The 21,756-nt window shown below is 42.0% G+C and overlaps 4 protein-coding genes across 6 annotated transcripts; 1 reads left to right on the top strand and 3 right to left on the bottom strand.

Moving 5' to 3' along the window:
* Nucleotides 1-732: 732 nt before the first annotated feature.
* Nucleotides 733-2,140, bottom strand: LOC147056758 (prostaglandin E2 receptor EP1 subtype-like). The gene is made up of 2 exons (XM_085912634.1): nt 1,256-2,140; nt 733-1,115 (listed from the first exon to the last, which is right to left on the bottom strand). The coding sequence occupies exons 1-2, from the start codon at nt 2,105-2,107 to the stop codon at nt 846-848; spliced, it is 1,122 nt and encodes a 373-aa protein (XP_085768760.1). The 5' UTR covers nt 2,108-2,140; the 3' UTR covers nt 733-845.
* A 7,136-nt stretch (nt 2,141-9,276) lies between these two features.
* On the bottom strand, nt 9,277-14,537 carry LOC147056757 (protein Wiz-like). 2 transcript variants are annotated; one of them, XM_085911053.1, is made up of 9 exons: nt 14,430-14,537; nt 13,866-13,923; nt 13,223-13,491; nt 12,099-12,914; nt 11,668-12,006; nt 11,252-11,466; nt 10,802-10,976; nt 10,571-10,730; nt 9,277-10,320 (listed from the first exon to the last, which is right to left on the bottom strand). In XM_085911053.1, the coding sequence occupies exons 3-9, from the start codon at nt 13,407-13,409 to the stop codon at nt 10,173-10,175; spliced, it is 2,040 nt and encodes a 679-aa protein (XP_085767179.1). In that variant the 5' UTR covers nt 13,410-13,491; nt 13,866-13,923; nt 14,430-14,537; the 3' UTR covers nt 9,277-10,172. The 2 variants fall into 2 exon arrangements, with proteins under 2 accessions (XP_085767179.1, XP_085767180.1); XM_085911054.1 differs by lacking the exon at nt 14,430-14,537 and adding an exon at nt 14,282-14,386.
* A 360-nt stretch (nt 14,538-14,897) lies between these two features.
* On the top strand, nt 14,898-18,176 carry prdx2 (peroxiredoxin 2). The gene is made up of 6 exons (XM_085911059.1): nt 14,898-15,016; nt 15,789-15,907; nt 15,987-16,140; nt 16,808-16,930; nt 17,183-17,313; nt 17,632-18,176. Exons 2-6 carry the CDS (start codon nt 15,805-15,807, stop codon nt 17,712-17,714), a joined length of 594 nt encoding a protein of 197 aa, XP_085767185.1. The 5' UTR covers nt 14,898-15,016; nt 15,789-15,804; the 3' UTR covers nt 17,715-18,176.
* Nucleotides 18,177-18,802: 626 nt separating this feature from the next.
* junba (JunB proto-oncogene, AP-1 transcription factor subunit a) lies at nt 18,803-20,751 on the bottom strand. Of its 2 annotated transcripts, XM_085911058.1 has the most exons (2): nt 20,298-20,747; nt 18,803-20,055 (listed from the first exon to the last, which is right to left on the bottom strand). In XM_085911058.1, exon 2 carries the CDS (start codon nt 20,015-20,017, stop codon nt 19,070-19,072), a length of 948 nt encoding a protein of 315 aa, XP_085767184.1. In that variant the 5' UTR covers nt 20,018-20,055; nt 20,298-20,747; the 3' UTR covers nt 18,803-19,069. The 2 variants fall into 2 exon arrangements, with proteins under 2 accessions (XP_085767184.1, XP_085767183.1); XM_085911057.1 differs by having other exon boundaries at nt 18,803-20,751.
* Nucleotides 20,752-21,756: the final 1,005 nt, after the last annotated feature.

Here is a 21,756-nt window from a genome sequence, read left to right as displayed (position 1 = left end):
ATTCACAAATCAATTTAGTTCAACTTTTGTTGGTTAACTTTGGAAAACACACAAAAAAAGTTAGTTACTCCAGTTTTTCTGCTAATACTCTGTGTGGTTGTTGCTATTTTTTGTACCATCACAGATCCAGACACTTTTATACTACTTAAGTCAGTTTTGTTCCAGATGTTGTTGGTAATTATAATTCATCAAATACAATGACTTAAGTGGTTGAAAAAAGTTGGAAAATATTCATCAAAATAGCAAGAAAACACATTTGTCACTGTCCAAATGCTTTACTCGTTTTAAGTAGCTTACTAGTCATTTCAGGCGTAACTTTCAGAATGTCTCCATTTTCCCCACATCAAGTGTACAGTCACAAAGCATGACTATTACGTCATAGATTAGCATTTGCTCTTGAGTCCTCTCAGGTTTCTTTTACATTCTGATGCACAAGATATGTGAACTGTGTTGCATTTTTTTTTTTTTTTTTTTACTGTCAAAGTTCCTTTAGTAAAGACACAAACCGTTATCCTTCCAAAATGCAATGCTCTTAACTTCATTCTGTCATCCTAATGAGAATGAAGCAAGGAGCGACGCTTAAGTAAACATGATGTTCATAAGTTTTTTTTTTTGTGCAAAATCATAGCAGTTAGCTAGCTTCCCTTTGAAATGTCAGAAACCCATTTAACAATAAAAAGCTACAGTTTATGTATTTCTTCAATATTTCTGCAGTCGACCAGTCCAGAAATGTCACATTGTTTGCATGCAACTTTCTCCAACATCACTTTTAGACATATTCTTTTATCAAACGTCTTTAGTTCTTATGTTTGAAAAAAAAAAAAAAAAATTGCAGTTCTCCCAGTTTAGGCTTGGTTGACTTCATTCTTCTCCGACTGGGGAGGAGATGTCGAGTCTAAACACCCAAATAAATTGCCTCCCAGGCCCGCTTGGCACTTTGCAATGAGGTAGATTTTCCGTAGAACGGTTCGGCGCAGCAGGATATAGACCCACGGGTCCAGGATCTGGTTCCACGTGGCCAGTCTCACACCTATCACCAGTAGCATTTTGTAGGTGGAAATCTCCTCTCCAAGGGATCCTGCGTAGGATTGGATGGCGGACATCAGGCCAAAGATCTGCAGGTATGAAACGTGCACAGTTTGTTTTGTACGTTAACATCTACGACATTAGAAAACGGCTTAAATTTTGGTTAATGTTAAGACAGATGAAATTCTACTCAGAAGAGACATTTTGGCTTGTACTTGCCAATACTCACCAGTAGAGGACACCAGCAGATACATGAGGTAACTGTGATCCCCAGTAGTTGCACCACCATCTCAATGTCGTGTGACTTGGCCGAATGATGCGAGCCGGGCTTCCTCCTGATCCTCGCCAGCACTAGCGTCAATCCACTGATGGTATTACACACCACCGCCGCAGCCAGCGAGCTCAGGCCGAGCCCGGAGAAAAGCAGCACGAATGCCACGTCCCCCTCGTGAATATCGTTGAGCACTCGAATAAAGCACCAAGTGCCCGGGTCCTGATAGGTGTACGAGCCCAGCTGCAAGCAGGGCAGCAAGGCCACACACAGAGCGGCCAGCCAAATTGCAGACAGGCACATTTTAGTGCGGGCGCTTGTGACCAGAGAGGAGTGAAGGAGTGGCCTGGTTACACCCAGACAGCGCTCTGCGGCCATGGCACAACCCAGGAAGAGCGGGCACAGGCCGAAAAATACCATGCTTCCTCCCAGGAACTGGCACATGCCATCAGAAGTATTGGAGTCCTCTGGCTGCACGCCTCCAGAGAGGTAGAGTCTCAGAACCAAGGCACCGGGGATCACGTGGCCCATGAAGTCCGTGACCACCAGGGAGGTAGCAAAGAGCAGGAAGCTGGCTTTGGAGCGCCGTCGCTGGAGCCAGTAAGCGTTGGCCAAGATGATCAGGGCCACGATGTTGGACACGATACCCAACGTCATGGGGAATAGGACCACCACCACGCCGCCGGCGGTCAGGTTTCCCTGCTGTGACATCTCAAGGGCCACCACGGACGCCGCTTTCCCTCCGCTGCCATTTGATGAACGAGGGATGAGCGGCGAGGATGAAGAGTTACAGCGGCCCAAAGCTAACATGACTCAACGTTGATACTTGTGTAGGCCATGTTTGAAGAGGCTGCAGGACAAACAAGGAAATCAGGAATGGAGATGACTCCATGCACAAGACAAGTGCTCACAAGCTGTACTTAAAAAAAAAAGTTCCCCCACAATGCTAAACAGTATTGTGATTCATAATGGGTCTGTGGATATGAATTTATCTATTCTTATCAATCTCTGGGTGCTGCCATGTTGTCCTGTATGTACTGTCGTCTGCTATCGATTGAAATTGGCGTTTTGCTTTGGGAACGTCATATAACCTAACCCAGAGAAGAGGTGAGCCGTGACGTTCGCAAACTGAGCCTGTGGGCACCATGACGTCCATTTCAAGAAGCAGGTGGCATTACAGAACAAAAGGTTCCATGCAATTTTTAATATTTCAAAATTAAATTGAACTTAAAACAATATGCGAAAGTATTACAATATTATTATTTTTTTAACGGTTTTAAATCAAGTCATTTTTCCCCATCATTTTAACAAAATCTCATCTCACCTCTGCTTCTTCACAAAGGCAGCCGGGGTACACCCCAAACAGCCAAATCATAAAAACCATCTCCAAATGGATTTTACTTATCGCATTTATAATTAAACAGCGTTGCATTACAATTGTCAAGAAACCAATTTACCAAAAGTGTTGTAAATACAAATGATTGGTACCTTAAATAATGAGTAAGTCTAATTTACGATGCGCTAAACTGCAGAGCATATAACTCACCACTTAGTTGCAATTGCACATGAAAAGTAGTTATCCAGCCATAATCCACGTTTTCCCTCGTTGTTCCAGAAAATATGATCAATCAATTTGAAAAATATCGATATCGTTCATGCATCCAGTCCAGGGGTGTGAAGGTTAGTGAGGACGTTGACGCTTTATAGTCTTTGCGCTTCCACAGTGCGTGGGCGTCTCTGCTCTGTGGCTGCACTCCATCAGCGTGCTGTCTGCCTGCCTGCATCCATTCTTCTTCTTAGTTGATAGGAACCGCCACACACACACACACACACACACGCTTAGAAATAAGGTGGGATTTAGTCTGGGCTGCAGACTCCAAAGCATGATACTTTGAACGACGCTTTATGATCAATAATTCAATCTTTTCTGCTGATCAGATCTATGAAAATATATTGATGTAGTTTGTGGTTTCCAAGTTGTTTTAGTTTGAAATGTTTTCAATTTTGAAAAAAGGAAAAAAACAAGAGGACATTTTGAAGATGATTATTTTACAACCATAAAAAAAAAAAAAATTTGGGTGAGGGGGGGGGGGCAAAATAACCCAAAATTGGGTTAGAATTGACCCAACTTCCTGGGTTGGTCTAATTTTTAAGATGTAGGAAGTGGGCCCCTGGCATCAAATAAATAAAATGTCAGAGTATGAGATGTGACTTTCAACATCTCATCCAACATGCAACGAGAGCACTTTGAGCTAAATGCTAATAGACATTAATCAGAAACAGAACATTCCAGGGCTTGGACTGGACCAGGAAATACAAACATTGGTTCATTGGAGGAAGAAACAACTCAAGTTTAATTAACAACAAATTCTAGACAATGTAGACTGAAAAAGTTGGATTGGACAAATCCAAAAATGACTTTGACCGAAAAGATTCCGCCTCAAATTACAGATAGTGTCGCTTCCATTTGGTTTTGCAGATTTGAGGCTCTCGCTCACACCACAAAGGTTAAAATGAAAGCCAAGTTTCTTCCGAGACTCTGCAGTACACAAAATTGAAAAACATGTTTTCTAGAAGTTTCTTATTGCGTGTGTTCATGTGTGTGTGTACGTGCGCAAATGTTCAATCTCACTTCAGTCCTTTTCCAAATACCAAACGATTGCTAACATTGTTTGCGAAGCAAGGACTGAGGACTTATTTGAGTTGTCAATTGCCCAAGTTGAACATGTACACTCATTTCTTGGAAATGTATTTATTCAGTACCACAAGACTGTTGATCTTCAAACATATCCGTGAAATAAGTACAATATATTCCGCAGGAACATTTCAAAGAGATGTTGGCTACTCGGAGTGGAAAGCCGCACACGCCGTCTGTCTAGCATGGACTATTTGTGGTGACCATTTTAAAAGGCGAGGATTTAAGGGGAAGTGGCTTATATCCAAATGCAATACTTTAGGTTGATTAAATATGCCCTGATGAAATCGGTATTCAAATCAGTCTTTTTTATTTATTTTCATTTTGTTGCTGCAAAAATGAATTTCTATCGTTTGAAAAATGGCAACACTGAGGCAGTGTTTTGATGACTAAACCGTTTTTTTCCAGGTGAAGAAGGGAATGATTCTATATCATTTAAAATATATGCATCTATATGATGCCATATACGATCAAATTCTCCTCTTCCAAACAATGACGTAGATCATGTTAAACATTTAAGCTTTTCCGTAGACTATTTCCAGCATGTAACATAGAAGATTATAGAGGCTCAATGCTCAGCCCCAAAAATCAATGCGATATCTGCTTGTGTCAGGGTTATCTAATAATAATAGGGTGTCTATTGTCATATTAAATGCCATATCGATTCAGTCTTTTTGTTACATATAATAAATCTATGCACTCGTGTGACTTTAAGGAGCTAAAATGTTACAGAAGGATTTTGATGTTGTCGGCAATTCTATACAATCTAAAATCCTTGTTGTAAAGAAAGAAGCCATCAGATCTACAAAGAGAGCAACAGTAAAGGCTGCTAAAGGAAAAACATATTAAGACTAAAACGCTGTATGTTCATGATGCTGTCTCTTCATTCATTCTCATAGTTTAGATTGGACTCCATCAGAAGATACAGATGATGAGCATGGGGAGACTCCTAAATCAACCTGGACCATGTGCTCTGCCTTTTTGCTGCTGTATGCAATAAGGAAAGTGGAATGTGATGATTCATGAGAGGTGCTGTCAGCATGAATGAACAGGAAAGTGCTAAGTCGATCTCCATATGTCGAGGACACATTTAAGATCCAAGGTTTGTGATTCAAGTTTGCAGAGATGTTCTAAGCGGTAGATTATGGCACAAACCCAGACACCTCTTATTGTAACAAAATATTTTGAGTCAACTTCCCTTTGATAATATAAAATATAATATAAAATAGAGATATAAAATGTCATCATATATTTTACATTGCAGTATATAGAAATGATTTTGCAAGAATGTACAGCTTATTTAAAAAAACAACAACACTGCTACAGCAATAGTTGTATCTTGCCTGTTCACCGATCAAAATCAACCAACTATGTAAATCTTTTGTTATCTGCTTCTTTTTGAAAATGTGAGGACAACCACTTCCAACCAATTGAATCATTTAAGGTACACACATTGACTTTCTTTGCCCATGACATAATAGGCAATGGTGGGCAATTGCCTGCAGTCACTGGCACTGTAAATAAAAAACTGTTCCTAATTGCCTTAGCTGGTGAAACAAAGAATTAATACACTTTTAAAAACCCACCCAAGTAATAAAGCTCAGGCTCTGTCTCTAGTTGTCATGGGAACAAACCCCAGTTTTACCATCAGCTTAGGGCTGGCTCACTAGCAAGTGACTGATAGCATCCTGATTTCCAAAAACTACAAATAGGGTTTTAAAGTGCGGAATAATTCTTCAAACCACTGTTGGGGTAAATAGTCCGTTTGAATTTTGTATCATTACCACATGACGATACTGGGTGCTGCCCATAGAAACAAACATGAGTGTAAATTGCAAAAAGCACAGGTGAAGCTCCACAAAGTACAGCGCGGATTGTATTTTTTTCGCTAAATGACTTTTGTCACCTGGTCAAACTGTTACCGCGACAATGTTGACAAGTTCACCAAGCAATCTCCTCTGTGCCCAGATTAAAAATAAATGAAGCGTGTGAATGCAGATGTCAATTGGACGTTGACACCGTTTGATGACATTGACTGACCCTTAAGGATATTCCGACCGGGTAGATATAAATTGAAAACTACAGATGGGTATTGATCGACTAATAAATGTAGAAAGCGTGGGAGCGAGAACCTCGAGCGATTTATGATGAGAGCATTTGATGGCAGGATCTTTTCTACAATTCATTGTCTTTGTCCATCATGGAGCCATGATGAAATATTGCAGCGTTTTCCATCATATGGAGAACTTTTTCCAGTTGGAAAAATTCAGCGTTAACTCGTCCATAAAGTGGAAGAGGGCTTGTGTAAGAAGCTGAATGCTTGCCTGCATGCTAAGACGCTTCGATGAGTGCAGGGTAGGACAGATTTAGTGGAGGCCACACACAGCTGCGACATTGCAGGAGTATGAACAGATAAGTCACTCTACCTTCAAACTCGGGGGCTTCCCGTAAACCGGCTCAGTCGAGTCCTTCCCGGAGAATGTCGAGATGCGCCCACGCATCGCTTTGGGTGACACAGCAAACTCTGACCTTTTGTACGTGACCTTCACTGGTTAATTTGTTGATGAGCTCCTTCGCAGACATTTGTCATGAACACAGACGTGGTCGGAAAATTGGCACTCTACAGTTAAGGCGATATCAGCGGCTGTGGTCAAACAGGTGACAAGTCCAGAAGAAAGGAAACAAGTAGTAGAGCAGAAAAAATGAACTTTAATAAATCAAAATCTTAGTGTAATCCCTTTTAAGAAGATCTCCTAAAAAAGTATTTATTGATATGATTTGCATAGTGTGTACTCATCTAGCATAATATTCAGTATACTGCAGGATTTAATGCTTTTGCAAAGAACATAAGCCTTAGTTTTGATTAACAATGTCAAATATTTATAAGTTGTTCTATTTTAGTTAGCTTAAATTGAATGTGGAAAAAAAACCCCACCAAATCAAAGATGGTTCCCATATGTTTGGAAAGGCAGATGTTTTTTGAGACAGTTCTTACACTGCATCTTATGAGGTGTACCATAATAAAAAAAATGTTGTCCATGCAAGCTTGCCAGTTTCTTTACAAGTTTGTCAAAAGAATTGTAAATATCTAATTGCAGGTCGGGTAACATGATTGATGTTCACCAAAACCTGGAACTCTGCCATTCTTCATCTTGATTTCAGTCCATTGCGTTGAGAGCAGCAATGCAGTGCTGCACTGCGGTGCATTTTTCCTTGGGCCTCAGTGATGCTTGAAGCCAAGAATCTGATCCCAGCAGAGGAGAGAGAGAGAAGGAAGAGAAAGGAGAGGTGAAGGGTGAAACAAAAACAGAAAATAAAACGCTGTAACGAAACCTAAACGCCAAGCTGCATGCTTGTACGAAATATCTTTGGCATTTTGTCCAACAACTTGGCTGCACACTTTGTTTCAAAGATTTCCATGTGAGATTATTTTGGATCATATTGGGTATCTAGTGGAGGTTTCGTGGAAATTGAGAAAGCACTTGTCTACTTTAGATCGGAAATACCTCCATGTAGGGATATGACGATGTATAGGAGAAGAAGAAGAAAAAAAATCACTTGCTATTTTTTGACCTTCTGTGAATCCAGAGGCTTTCAGTCACACAGTGAGTGGGTGGAGTCAGATCGATGATTACGCCTAATGTCGAAAGAAAGTACACGTTGAAATATTGCAGTTGAAGATGTATCATAGACTCTTCACAGAGAATTACATGAGTCACACGCTGATAGATGTACGGAATTATCCGGACCTCCACGTTTGGTATCAAGTCTACATTTAATCAGTCTATTTTTACAGCAGCTCATGGATTACACCATAGCAACAGAGTTGCCAATACTCTTTGAGGTGTAAACAAGATTTATTATGAAAAGGTCATTTGTGTCTGTCTTCTCATTTTGTCTTTGATGGTGAACAGGACATTCATTATAGTGTCTTTGCATGGTGGTTTATACTGTTGATTTATTATTTCAGTCAAACGGAATATTTTGGATTGTATATCTGTTGATGCAGTGGTATTTTTATCGTCAAAATCAACGCATCACCAAATGACATCCGTTCGTCCGTCCCTTTCTCCCTCCCTCCCTTTGTTTGCTGCAATTCATTCATTTGACAGGATCATGAGAGAATTTCAAATGGTATAAATCAACACATTCAGAAATTATTATTCTGTGAGCATTCAAGTTCACTTGAGTTCTTTGTTGATTGCTTCACCCTATTTCTGCACTTGTTTTGTTTTTGAAGGTCCAACACAGCATGTGGAGATGAAGCATGGTGACAAATCCACAAACAGTATCTTACTGAACAAGGTTCGTCTTCTGTGTTCAACAGCCAAACTCAGCTTGGTGTCAGACAGATTGAGCGAATCCAGCAGCTGCAATAGCCCGAAGAGTCAGTTTAAACAAATCTGGGAAGGAAAACACAATCCTACAGTGTACGTTTTAACATGTTGATTGCTTCTCTGTACTTTTATTTCCATTTTCAGAACATGCTCAGCTCTGTTAAGTATCACGGTTCTGTGGAGGCGTCATGTGTTTATGTTTCAAAGTCACTGCATGATGACAAAAATGTATACGTTCACAGTGAGGCTCAACACATGATAAAAAAAAAAGAAACATTTGATTGACCAATTAAGTTTTTTTGAGGTTTTACCTTTTGTGACATGTTGAGAACTGCTACAATCAGCCAACTGCTGATTGGCCAATCACTCATGCTGCAGGGTTGATGAGTGAGAGGGCCTGAGCCATCAACCCCCCCCCCCCCACCCACCCCCACCCAAAAGCACTTCCACCTTAAGTCTTTTTGGAATTCCCTTGGGATTAGTCAGTCGATCATTCATTGACTCTGCGAATGGACGGAAACTATGTGTCACGGTTTATGATATTGAAATTAGTAAACAGGCTATTAAACTAGTGAACATGTCTAAATATGACTCGGCAGCAGTACGTCTTTTGCCGGCTGTTGCAAATATTGAATTTCTAATGATGAGCGCTCAAGACTATAGATGAAACTAAAAGTACTTCATTGAAAGGCTCTCTCGAAAAAATAAAAATAGGAGAACAATTGCGACAGTAGCTACTTGTTATTCTGACATCACATTTTGCACTTTGATTGAGCCAGCAGGCCTCAATGTATGCTAACATATTCATGGAAGCATTTTTGTTACATGATACTAAAAAAAAATGTCAAAGGGGAATGAAAAAAATGGGTTGAGGGCTTTAACGCATTTTTATTTACATGACATTGAAGGTAATGGCAAAAGCAATGGGGGGGGGGAAGGGTTGAGGAGTTTAGAGTATGCTTTATGTCTTTATTTTTTGCATTTTACCATTTATTTGTTGCTGTGTTCAGCAAGATATGAATATGAGCATTTTACTTCAAGTGAAAGTTGGTTCCTCGCTCTGGTGTGAAAGTAATTATTTACCTTGACAATGACTGCAAGAATTGAACATTCTTTGCAAAGACACATTATTTTATTCTTTTTATAGATTCAATCAGTGATGTTCATTTATTCTTTAAATATACAATCAATATAAATCAACTGTGGCAGAGTATCAAAGACAACTGCATCCATGTCAAAACAGCAAGAAAGTCACAGGTATTAAAATGTTCCTCTCGATGCGGAAAGGGCAGAGAATGACCAGGGGTGGTCATACCCCCTGGCCACCACGTAGCTCTGCCCCTGATTTACTGTATGTACATATATTACAGAGCAGTTTTGTGTGAATGGGCACAATTCATACAATGTTGTTCTCTGTGCATGAAATGATCAAACAATCATTAAATTGTGCCATGTAAACATGATAGAATTGAATTAACATAAAAACATTTGGAATAAAAAGAGAAAATCAGGTATCTGACAGACTCTCAAAAATCATCAATAACCCATTTTTATGTGTTCTGCTATACAATATTTCTGTAAACCACTTAAAACTTTGGTCACAGTGACAATGGTGTATAAAATAAAGTAGGGGTTGTTTAGGCAAGAATTTTAATGTGCAGTTTGTAGGCATGTGAATGCTAAAATCCGATTTGGTCTTAAAGTTGCAAACTGCACAATTCATGACCCCCCCCCCACCCACAATAAAAACAGATCATAAGCTTCATGCCAGATCATGATAGTGGCATAAGCTCAGATAAGTTAAATTGAACACAGCATAAAACAATTTGTCCATTTGTTCAAACTACACAGCCACAGATTGAATGAGACCAGGGGGAGCAGCAGGGGGAGACTCTTGACCTTTGTATCCCAGTGACAGAATGTGTTTTTGCAGATGTGTGATCCACTGCTCTTGAACAGAGTGAGGTCCATGAAACACTTTTTCACAGAACCTGTAAAGCAGCCAAAATAGACAAGGAAGACTGATCGGAACAGTGAAGAGAATGGAAATGTAACGGGACTGTAGTCTGTCCATGAGTGTGCCGCCATCTACAGGCGGCTTGACAAAACTACAACAATAAAACACCATCCGAGCAAAATCACAAACTTCTACATCGACAGTTTCTTACCAAGTTAATCTGACAAATAATGTTCGGAATAGTTACACGTGTAGTTAAATAACAACACGTGTTGTGTTCTGACCTGCACTTGAGAGAGTAAACTTTTCCGACCAGTTTGACCAAAGGAGTTAACGGCGGTTTGGGCAGCAGAGCCGGGATGCTTCCGGTCCGCGATGGTTGCTGCGAGTTGGTGTCTTGGTTTTCTTCTCCCGCTGGTGGAATACGTTTTGGAAGCGCAAGTGCTAGGAAACACAGAAGTGGTGTTAAAATGAAAAGCAGACTTACACCGTCGCTTTTTCTGTTGTTTGTTCACCTCTTGGAACGCGCACACCACCTCCGCCATACGCTGCTACAGCATGCGTGTGGATTTGTTTGGATGTACCGAGAGACACGCCTAGGTCATCTTTGCCTACTTTATGACCTGAGAAATTCGGGTTGCTGCCAGGCAGTGAGTCCGAATCTGACAAAGTAGATAGCGAAACAGTTTTCTAGGACAAAAAGAAAACAAAAGGCAAATTTGAATTCACATTTGTGGTTCAAAGATGAAGATTCTCCATCTTCTTCACGTTTCTTGCAAAATGAACTCGTTATTTTTAGTGAGGCAGAACATTTGTAGCAAAAATTGCAATTTTTTTTCCACCACACAATCGCTTCTTAAAGAAATTAAACAATAGCCTTAAAGCCTTGTCATCCATCCTGATACACTTGTCGATTCTATACAGCCCATTTCTAGATGTAAATGAAGAAAAAGCAAAAGGTGCACCTTCTTGATGTTCACGTCTCCCTCACGATAGCGACGGGTGACAGCGGCCACCTTAACCGGGTCCTTCCGCATCAACTCTCGGAGGCGTTCAATCGGCGAGGTCGCCCCTTCCGATCGCCATTCCAGCACGCCCAGTTGGCGAAGGTGAGCCCGTGCGTGACTAGCCAACGCCTTGCGGTTTTCAAAGCTAAAGCCACAAAGCTCACAGGATTTGCCTACAAAGCAACAATTTGTGAAAAAAAATGGAAATGGAAAACTATATTCTTTTGTTCGACTGACAAATGGCCAGATTAATAGATTATCAAAATAATTAAATAATTAGCAACCTCTCATCTAAAAGCCACCATCAAGTAACATGGACCTCATACACACACTTTTCGTTGCTGCTTCACTAAAAAGTGTCACTGACTTCCTACCTAAGGTTATAGCTCCACTCTTGCAAGATGGAGATTTGTCTTTCATGGAGTAATCCAAAGGTGAGGAGGACAGGTTGGAGATCGTCTGGTGGCTCTCCAATGACCTTTTAGAACCTTGAGGACTCCACTGGATTTTCCCGGATGACGACACCTCGCCGGACAAAAACTTGTTGCCACCTCGCATCATGACATCATTGAGGAGATCAATCGGTGACGTCTTGATTGACCAGGTGAGGCCTAGCTGGCGCAGATGGGCGCGGGCGTGGCACGACAGCGCTTTGCGAGTCTCGAAAAGCTGACCGCAGTAGTCGCAGGGGACTGTCGGAGGCGCGGGTTCATCTGAGGGCCGTGCGAAGAAGGGAAGAAATTATGCAGAGAAATTAGTACGTCACAAAAAACGAATGAGCAAAAACAACTGTTGAGAGTGTTACCTGCACTGAGAGCCTTGGAAGGAGTTACAGAAGCAGATAAGTTCAGTGGTGGAGTACTTCCGCTGCTTGAGCTGGCTCCACCCATGAGAGACACATCAATCTCCAAAGGCTCAGGCTTGGGTTTTCTCAGGAGAGGGTCCACCGCCAGACGAAAGCCTTTCTTTGCCTTTGGGGCACGATTCACTGGGTTCTGTGGAGACTTAGCAAAGCTCGGGGGGGTGGAGGGAAAAGAGGACCTGGATTGCCCCGTGACAGGGGACAGAGGCTGGGAGACCACAGGAGAGCTTGGCGCTGAAGAGGGTGCGGCCAAAGTGCTGCTGCTCATTTTTGGGGCATGGGTAGCTTCTAACACGCCACTGCTCACCAGATCGTGAACAGTATCGATGGCGGACTCGTCTTTCCCCAGAAGGTCAAGAACCCCAATCTGTCGTAGATGAGACCGCGAGTGGCTAGCCAGGCCTTTCCGATTTTTACAGACCTCCCCGCAAAGAATACAAGTGAACTCCTCCGGGGGCTTTGCTCGCTTACAAGGAGGTGACGTAGGAGGAGGGGAGAGCCCTGGTGGACGTTTAGTAGGACTCCCAGGTGGACCGCTTGTAGAAATAGGCTGCTCCTGCTTCTTGCTGGTGGACTTGAGGTCTTCGTCCTTCATGATCTGATAAAGAAAGTCAATGGGGCTGCCCTTGATGTCAGTGTCGGGGATTCCCATTTGGTGCAAATGGGAGCGAGCGTGACTGGACAGAGCTTTACGTGTTTCAAACCAGCAGGTACAAAGCTGGCAAAGGTGAACCTCATCGCCGTTGTTGTTGTTTGAAGCTGCAAAATGGAGAGGTGGAGGAGCCGATTAGGAAATTGTATCATAGGAATGGATGGATAGATAAAGACATATAGACAAGGTGAAAAACATGTGCACACTTGCTTTAGCGTTTCCTGACATCTCCAATTAATATATATATATATATTTAAAAAAATAATGTTACAGAATTAAGTGATTAATTTGGCCCACATACAGTCAATTGACAATCGCTATGGTTGACCACAGGGCAGATTATTCATCCTCCTCAGAAAATGTATCATTTGAATTTGTGCTAAAAATCAAAAGACTCAGATGGAGATATCCCTACCTAATGTGACCGGGGCATCCGTTTCAAGAGGTGCCCAAAGTGGCTTTGCTGTTGTTGGGTGCTCCAAAGAGGATACAGTTCTGCCTTCCTCCTGTTGTCTTAAAGCTGAAGCAAATGTATCAGGAAGCAAATCTGCTGATGTTTGGGCTGGAGAACATTGTTGATCCATCTCTTTTGGGGTTGTCATGATTCTTGAATGTTGGAATCAGCTTTAACTCAGGAGGTCTTTGCAGTATATATTTTTTTCTCATAGGCATAGGAGCAGCGGACTGGCAAACCAAGCAGAGGATGCATGAAGATATCAGATTACAATGTCACACTATGGATCGAACGGTCATTGCTGAAAAGAAGCATGGCCTTGGACTGGTGGCCACACTCACATGAACATTGATGGGAAACGTGAGTTCTGCAATTAAATCACACCTTTTGCTTGAGTACTCAACTTCAGTACTCTTAAGAAAAACCATGTCCACATGGGAATATGAAACGTGCTTCATTTAAGAGTACAAATTGGTCTAATGTTGGTGTAATTAAGAGTATTGTATTTGTATTGTGGATTTTTAAGTATTTTCCGTTGACAAGGAAATATATTTCAGCAGAATCGATACACTCTTACAAAGTAATTAAAAATAGAATATCTTACCTAAGAAACCAGTGGCTTGTGACTATCATTGTTCTGAGTCACGGGAAAGTTGATATGCCTATAATAAAACAGTGACAAAGTTTAGTTCAAAATCAGTCATTAATTATATTGTGTGCGAGATAAAGATGGAGATGGATAGATCACAATGGACGTGTGTACGGCATAAACTCCAACATTTATTAACATTAACATAAACATGTATTACAATACTTCATATTCCCTTTAAAAACGAAACATGACACCCCTTGGTTATGTTTTGTTAGTCATTTAAAGATTTAGGCTTGAAGGTAATTAATTTTAGGAGAACCTCGGACAAATTAGCAAATACTTGTAACAAAGAAAATGATGAACAAGCGCCACGCGCCGACCCCCAACCCACCACTACAAAAAACAACAACAAAAGCACTCCGATCCACCTTTTGTTTTGTTATGCATGCATGCTAACGCCACAAGAAATTCTGTCATAAAAACGAGTTGGAAGAAAAGAAAAAGCAGTAACATAAGCAGCGCGCGGCTATGGGCACAAACCAATCGATCACTAGTTGAAAATAAAAGTTCCTTTACCTTTGAACCATAAACGACTAACCCCGGTGTCAACGTAAAAAGCCTAGATTTTTTTTGCTAACCGGAACTAGCAACCCTGGACTATGTATTTCCCTTCAAAGAAAGAGCAATCAGACGTACACCCACTCCTTCTGCCAATAATATTGTTTATTGGTTGTGAATTTTATAAATTACATTTTCTTGGTCATAATGAATACAATATATTCAACATTAAAATAATTAAAACTACTAGAGTAAACGTATTCAGACAACCTTGATGGGATAGTGAAGATTAAAATAATAGGCAAGGCATTTTATACATTGAAGATATTTGGATTTCTGGCCAAAGGATGAAGATGAAAAATATTTCCTCTTTTATTGGTAGATCGAGACGTGTTGACTCAGGACAGAGTACATTTCATTATGAAGAACTTCGACCACTAGCGGCTGGAATTTATTTTGTAGGAACGTCTTACTTTCACTTCCGGCCTTGTTTGTGGCACCGCCTACATTTTCTGCGCAGCCTCTGTAGTGTAGATAGATCGCGTGAATCTCCTATTGATAATCGTGCCGTCTTACGTCTCTGACTACTTCGCCCCTACACTCAGGTGAGAACTTGACATTTTTCCCAACTTTACTTTTGCAAATTGTCATTATGCAGCAAGTGCTTGACTAGAAGTTACTGATGCTTGTTTTTGGAACCACGAAAGCTCAAATGTGGTTGATTGACAATAGGTAAGCTAACATGGAGCTAGAAGGCAGTGCCGGTCGGTGGCCGGCGGTGGTACACTCCTTCAGTGAGTTGGGGGGGGGGGGGGGGCCTAATGGGTCGTCCTTTGTTCCTACTAGTTTACGCGATCTCCTTGTCGCTCCTGCTAACTTTCTGCAGCATAATGGAATGTTTAGTCCATTTAAAATATTTGTTTCAAAATAGCCCAACTTCACCAATGTCAGTACGGGTATTTTGTATAACTCGTCAATGAGTGAAAATATCTCAATCGATGAAATAATTTTCACGTATTACTTTTTTTTTTTGCATCTAACATTCGTGATCACTTAATAGTTATGATTTGTAAAATGAATGATGTTTATGATGGCTGTTTTTTTTTAATTCACATGCAAGTAGGCGCTTCTGTCTTTTCAAGAGGTTTGCCCCCCCCCCACAACCCGGTTGGCTTGTCAAGGGTGTACAAGTTTGTTAATAGGCTTTTGTTCCCTGCTGGTTGAACATGACTTGCATGTGACTCCAAGTGAGTTTAAAAGCAGTGCTTTGATCCATCCCCAAAAGGCTGAAAAACTGTCTTAAAAAAAATCCCCCTGGTACTACCAAAGCGCTTGTGTAATTGCATGTTTGACATATCCTCACTGGGTCTTTTGCAGTCATTTGGGTACCACAATGTCGTCTGGAAACGCTCAAATCGGCAAGCCGGCCCCAGCCTTCAAAGCCACGGCTGTTGTAGATGGACAGTTCAAGGACATCCAGCTGTCTGACTACAAAGGTAATATAGCATTTTGTCCATTGGATTTCTTTTTTTTTTTTTTTTCAACATTTCCCCCCCCCCTCTTTGTGTCCTTCAGGAAAGTATGTGGTGTTCTTCTTCTACCCTCTGGACTTCACATTTGTCTGCCCCACTGAGATTGTGGCATTCAGCGACCGAGCTGAAGAATTCCGCAAAATTGGCTGCGAGGTTCTCGGCTGCTCCGTCGACTCTCACTTCAGTCACTTGGCCTGGTGAGGAATTTGTGGAAATATTTGTGTCTTACCTGGTGCCACTATGGCACTGTTTTATGTTGTATAATATAGTTTTTTTGGAGGATGTTTGGAAAGAGGTATTATGTTTGGTTGGTTGTTTACTAACCTTCATGTCTCCATTTTCAAATTGTCAAGTTTTCATTGAATGCTTTTCAAGTTAACAGATATACTGTCTAAGTCCTGCTAATTATTGATTTTATTCAATTATGATTATTTGATTCAAATGAGATGAGTTAGCCTTGCTTGAAGAAGCACCGCCCCATCAGATCATGTTTTTTAGTTATCTACCGTCACTTGGCTTCTCTGCATGCACCAGATAAGGGCCCAGTCAAGCCGCGGGTCTCTTATCAAACTCGTATTTCGATAATGGACGGTTCGAGAAGATGTAATGACGTTTAGAGTTCATAACTCAACTGCACTTTTGAAAGACTTGGTTGGTAACGATAGTGACCCAGTGTGATCTTCTACCCTTTGACGGATGACCATAAAAATTAATGAATAATTACTGTCAAGAAGCTAACATTAGAAGATTTTGACAATTCTAAGGGAAAAATAGCTTTAAATGGTGACCTGATTTTTTTTTTTTTTTAAATAGATGAATTAATCCTCCATTTTCAATTAATTGGTTTTTTTTCCTACTTTGTAGGATCAACACACCAAGAAAGCAGGGGGGTCTGGGTAGCATGAAAATCCCCTTGGTGGCAGACCTCACAAAGAACATTTCCAGAGACTATGGTGTGCTGAAGGAGGATGACGGCATTTCATACAGGTGTTAAGATGTCGGACACAAGCAGGCCATGCTACATTGTCACCAATTGAGGGTGCTGCAGCCTTTGAAGGAAACTGCTGCATATCCTTGGCCACATAGGATAGATAGCAGCCAATGCTGTACTGCATTTGAACACTTTTAATGATGACAACATCATTGACCTTCAAATATAGCCCCTGAGTTGAGACGGTGTGTAACGCAGAAATGACTTTTTACTTTTAGGAGGGGCTAACCATGTCTTGTTTTTGTCAGAGGTCTGTTCGTGATTGACAACAAAGGCATTTTGAGGCAGATCACCATCAACGACTTGCCAGTGGGTCGCTCTGTGGACGAAACCTTGCGTCTGGTCCAGGCCTTCCAGCATACTGACCAATATGGTGAAGGTAAGTTTAAGAGGTTCTGAGTTGCTGATATTGACTTTCACGATGTCCTTGCTTAGTGGCGATTAACCATTGAGATCAAATTTCTTGGCAACAGCTCCGTCTGCTACATTGATTACTATTCTATGTTTAAAGTTTTTAAAGGATTTGTCTTATGTCTGTCACATACCCTAATAGTTCTGAATGTGATTTTTTTTTTTTTTTTTTTTTTGCAATGCACGACACTATTGAATTTTCAAGTAACACTACAGAGTGTTGACATTTGTACTTTGGGCACACACTGCTGTGTGTCAATGACTGCACTTTGTCCTTTTTTTACAGTATGTCCTGCGGGCTGGCAGCCAGGCGGCGACACCATTGTTCCTGACGTTGAGAAGAGTAAAGCCTTTTTCTCCAAGCAGTGAATGTGAATCTCATCTCACCAGTTCCAGGGCAGGAAGCACTTGCCCTCAGATGAAATTTGCTTTTGTGGAACAGTCATTACTAACTTCCTCTTTGTTCAAAGCCCAACGTATTCCCAGTTAAATACTTTGTACGTCTAGTATAAAACTGGTGGGACGACCTACAAGTCTCAAACACTGAAATGTTGAATTCCTTGTTTTTCAGAAAAAAAAAACCTTTCCTGACTGTTTCCTTAATAACGTTGCCGTTGATTAAAACAGTAGGAATATGAAGCCCGTTCGTTTATGGTTCTGTTCTACCACTTTTCACCTGCAGGGGGTGCCAACCGTTTATGTATTAACTATTTTCAATGTAGAGTCCGAGGCCAGGGCATATTTTACCTGAGAGTAATCTCACGGCAAACGACCAAATAAATGTAAAAAATAAAAGTAAAATATGCACTGAAATGAAGGCTTTTCACGCAATGATGTAAAGTCTGGGCGTTTTTACTACAAAAGTGACTTCTCATTTCTCCCACTATCATAATCACTGAAGTGTATAAAACGTCACTGACTTCTAACTGCGTGGTTTTTTTTTTTACCAGCTCAGATAAGATTAAGATTTAATAGAGCCTCGAATAGATTTTCTTCTCACTGCAACCTAGTTATGAAATCTGCGCCACTTCTCGTAAATTCCTCAACCACAAACTGCTTGTTTGTCTGGAACTTCTGCTTAAACAGCTCCCCTGTTTTTGCATCTTGTTTGGGGAAACTGAAAGCAGAACTGGGGAACTCCCATACAGCTTTACTGACACACCTTCATCTCACACTCACGCCATCATATTTGTGGTGTTGCGGCCTCTCTGACCAGCATTGTAGGGGGAGTTCCCGGAAATGTGACGTTTGTGAGAAAAGTTCCCCATATAAGGATTGTTAATACGTCAATAGGAAAACAATCCAATCTGGGGCGTTGAAGGTCATGAAACTGAAATGCTGACGAAGCAGATGATTCTGACAACAGCGCCTCAGTGTTCTTGAGAAATGCCTCAACGATTCCAAACAGTTGACATTTGAACAATGTCGAGAACACAATGAAGAAACCAAAACATTGATAAATGGCAACATTTCTTTTACTTAAATATACTGTACAAGTACAAAAAAAAAAAAAGGTCACGTTCAACCTGACAACAGAAATAAGTTACATGAAAATGAATGTCCAAAGTCAAATGTAAACAGGACAAGATGTGTTCCAAAATGCCCAAAGTGTGTTCGTTTTTCACTGATTTCCACATACTTAAGTTTCAGCCACAGCAATTCAGTTCCCCGTACTGTCAGTGCAGTTCCAGTCCAGTGTTTTCAAAGTGCAAAGTTCGACTTCCTCAGTAGGATTTGACTTTGGGAGACAACATGAGCTGACAGCCGCTGTTCACATGTGTCATGACTTTCTGTTTGAGTTGGGCCACCTGCTCCCGTAAGAGGGACGCCGTGTTGGACAGCCCCGCGTTGTCTGTTTTCAGAACCTTAACTCTGTCCTCCAAACGGGCGATGCGCTCCAATTTGCGCCGCCGACACTTGGACGCCGCCAGCCGATTCCTGAGCCGCTTGCGCTCCGCCTTGATTCGCTCCTGGTTCTCCAGGTCGATGGGGGACATGGGCGGCGAGCTGTCACTGCTCTGCATGTCCGGGACGGTCTGGGGCTCCTCCTTGAGGCCGCCGAAGCGCGGTGCATGCAGCCCGGCGCCGGCCAACGAGTGTTGGAAGGAGTGGGGGGCGTGCGCCGCGCCCTGGGGGTGATGCGATTGGGAGTGATGGTGATGGTGGTGGTGGTGGTGGTGATAGGGGTGGTGCGGCAGGTAGCTGATGGTGGCGGACGGGTAGCTGACGGCCGAAGACAGGCAGCTGACGGCCGAAGACAGGCCGGGGTTCGTGGAGCAACTGCCCAGATTAGTGTACTCGAGCGGCTCTGGCTGCATGGGTGACCCGAACACCGAACCGGGCGCCGAGCAGGCGACACCCCCGGTTCCGATGGACACGTTGGGAGGTGCCATCTGGTTCATCTTGTGCAAGTCGTCCAACGCCTTCACGAAACCCTCGGCAAAGCCCTCCTGCTCCTCTGTGATCCCGCGGTTGTACAGGAACTGGCTCGGCGTCGGCGTGGTGGTGATGAGCCCGTTGCTATTCTGAATGATAAGTCGCTCTAAATCCGGAGAGGCGAGTTTGAGGGAGCCCGAGTCCGCTGTGGCCGCCGAATACAAGTCAGAGTCGGTCCGCAGGTGGTGAGACTTGAAGTTGGAGCTCCGAAAAGGATCAGACAAGTTCAAGTTCATGTTCTGCTTTAGTAACTTGTAGTCTGGCAGGGCTGCGCCTGAATGGCCATAAGCAGAGAGAAACGAGTCGTCATAAAAAGGCTGTTCCATTATTGTGGACATATTCGCTTTAAAATCAGACAGGCAAATAGGCTACAAGAGTTCGTGAAGGTGTCCCAACTCAATCTCCAGCAAGTCCCGATGTATTATTATTTTTTGAAGACTTCTATTGAAAAAAAAAAAAAAACAGCAAAACTTCCAAAATAGAGGAACTCTACTATACCAAGTCGTCGTTTTGTACCTTTAGTTGGAATCAAAGCGCAGTCCAGTGACTTATTCAGATGTTTTCATTCCACTCGTGTGTTGGTGAGTCTTAAATATTGAAAACCTGTCTGATCGCCTCTTTCGTTTTCTCTTTTATGACAAGCTGCCGGCCAGTTTCACTCTATTTAAATGATCGGAACTCCAGTGCGCAGCAGCCCTTAGCGTCACCCAATCCAATGCCCTGATTGGTCTCAGTCTCCTCGTGGCTCCGCCCCCAGGATGTCAGACGCGCGTAATGACGCACGTTGCCAGTAACCACCACAGTAAACACGGCGAGGCCCTTTCGCCTGGAGGAAAAGTCCAAAAGGTAAATAGGAAAGGCTACAAGAGCGCTTTCACGATCACAGTTGCTTGCCAACCAAGTCTAGCGGATCCAAATCAAGTCCAGGAGACAAAGCGCGCACACAGTCAAATCCACCCGCAGACTGCTCCTTATATCCAATCAATATGGATCAGCTGAGTCATGGCTCCAAACTGATATCGCTTAGTCCATATTTGGGTATCCTGGCGCACCGGTTCCTCCCTGACACAAGCGGGAAGCCGATCCCCTTCTGGCGAGCTTCCAGCTGGACGGGACGTGGGAGGCTCCCCTCCTTCAAGCCTCAGGCGCAACACACGAGGTGAAGAGAGGGTGTGTAAACCGTGGAATGCATGAAGCACTATGGTAACAACTGACACTATCACGCATGAACCTGTTTCCAAATTGTCATCCAATACAATTCAAATCAAATTTATATGAACGGCCTGTATCAAGCAATTTGTATACCTTGTGCTCCTTTGATTTTTGCACGTTTTATTGATTAGATTTATAAAGTTATTTTTATATATTATTTATTTATTTATCTTTGTATTCAAGTTCTTCTTCCATAATGTCAGACGAAGAAGGTTGTGTGTTGTATTGTGTCTGGCATTATGGCAATATATTACACTTCATACAGATCTGATCGGATTGGCCAATCTATCAGAGCTGCAAAATAAGACATTACATCATACATCTTGTTTACTCCAGGACCGACGTTCTGTGCTGTCATTGTTAATAATCCAAGGTTTCTCAGCACATAGAGTTATTTATTTATTTATTTAAATGATTTGGAATTTTTTAGGGGGTTCCCACCATTTTCTGTGAATGTTCATCAGCGTTTGGGATATGTTTTAGGTTTTATTTGTTGATTTTTCCGTATGCATTTCAATGAGCATCAGTTAAACATGAATTTTGGCTAATAGTGGGTCAGTCCAGTCCTCATCCCCCATGAATTGCGGGAATCGACTACACAGTAAATAACCAAGTTGTTTCAATAAATTAGATGGATCAGCTTCTGATTGGTGATCATTTTTTAAACTTGTTGATCGGCTGAAAAAAACGCTGCTGCGTACTACGACTTTGCCTACACTCAAAGTGTGAGTGTCACTCAAAAACTTACCAAAATTTGATAAAG

Source organism: Syngnathus leptorhynchus, chromosome 5 (assembly GCF_054491065.1).
Source record: "Syngnathus leptorhynchus isolate UIUO chromosome 5, UIUO_Slep, whole genome shotgun sequence".
In the NCBI taxonomy this organism is placed as follows: Eukaryota; Metazoa; Chordata; class Actinopteri; order Syngnathiformes; family Syngnathidae; genus Syngnathus; species Syngnathus leptorhynchus.
The sequence above is the reverse complement of the archived record's forward strand: the minus strand, read 5'-3'. Positions and strand labels throughout refer to the sequence as shown.

What these genes read in the sequence shown, in the direction of transcription:
- LOC147056758 (XM_085912634.1), bottom strand. Translation starts at nt 2,107, where the DNA reads ATGTTAGCTTTGGGCCGCTGTAACTCTTCATCCTCGCCGCTCATCCCT. An exon ending in TCTGCTGGTGTCCTCTACTG is followed by an intron (nt 1,116 to 1,255) that starts GTGAGTATTGGC and finishes TCATACCTGCAG; the next exon opens with ATCTTTGGCCTGATGTCCGC.
- LOC147056757 (XM_085911053.1), bottom strand. Translation starts at nt 13,409, where the DNA reads ATGACAACCCCAAAAGAGATGGATCAACAATGTTCTCCAGCCCAAACA. An exon ending in TTCCAAGGCTCTCAGTGCAG is followed by an intron (nt 12,007 to 12,098) that starts GTAACACTCTCA and finishes CACGGCCCTCAG; the next exon opens with ATGAACCCGCGCCTCCGACA. An exon ending in GAGACGTGAACATCAAGAAG is followed by an intron (nt 10,977 to 11,251) that starts GTGCACCTTTTG and finishes TTTTTGTCCTAG; the next exon opens with AAAACTGTTTCGCTATCTAC.
- prdx2 (XM_085911059.1), top strand. Translation starts at nt 15,805, where the DNA reads ATGTCGTCTGGAAACGCTCAAATCGGCAAGCCGGCCCCAGCCTTCAAA. An exon ending in GATGACGGCATTTCATACAG is followed by an intron (nt 16,931 to 17,182) that starts GTGTTAAGATGT and finishes TGTTTTTGTCAG; the next exon opens with AGGTCTGTTCGTGATTGACA. An exon ending in TACTGACCAATATGGTGAAG is followed by an intron (nt 17,314 to 17,631) that starts GTAAGTTTAAGA and finishes CTTTTTTTACAG; the next exon opens with TATGTCCTGCGGGCTGGCAG.
- junba (XM_085911057.1), bottom strand. Translation starts at nt 20,119, where the DNA reads ATGTCCACAATAATGGAACAGCCTTTTTATGACGACTCGTTTCTCTCT.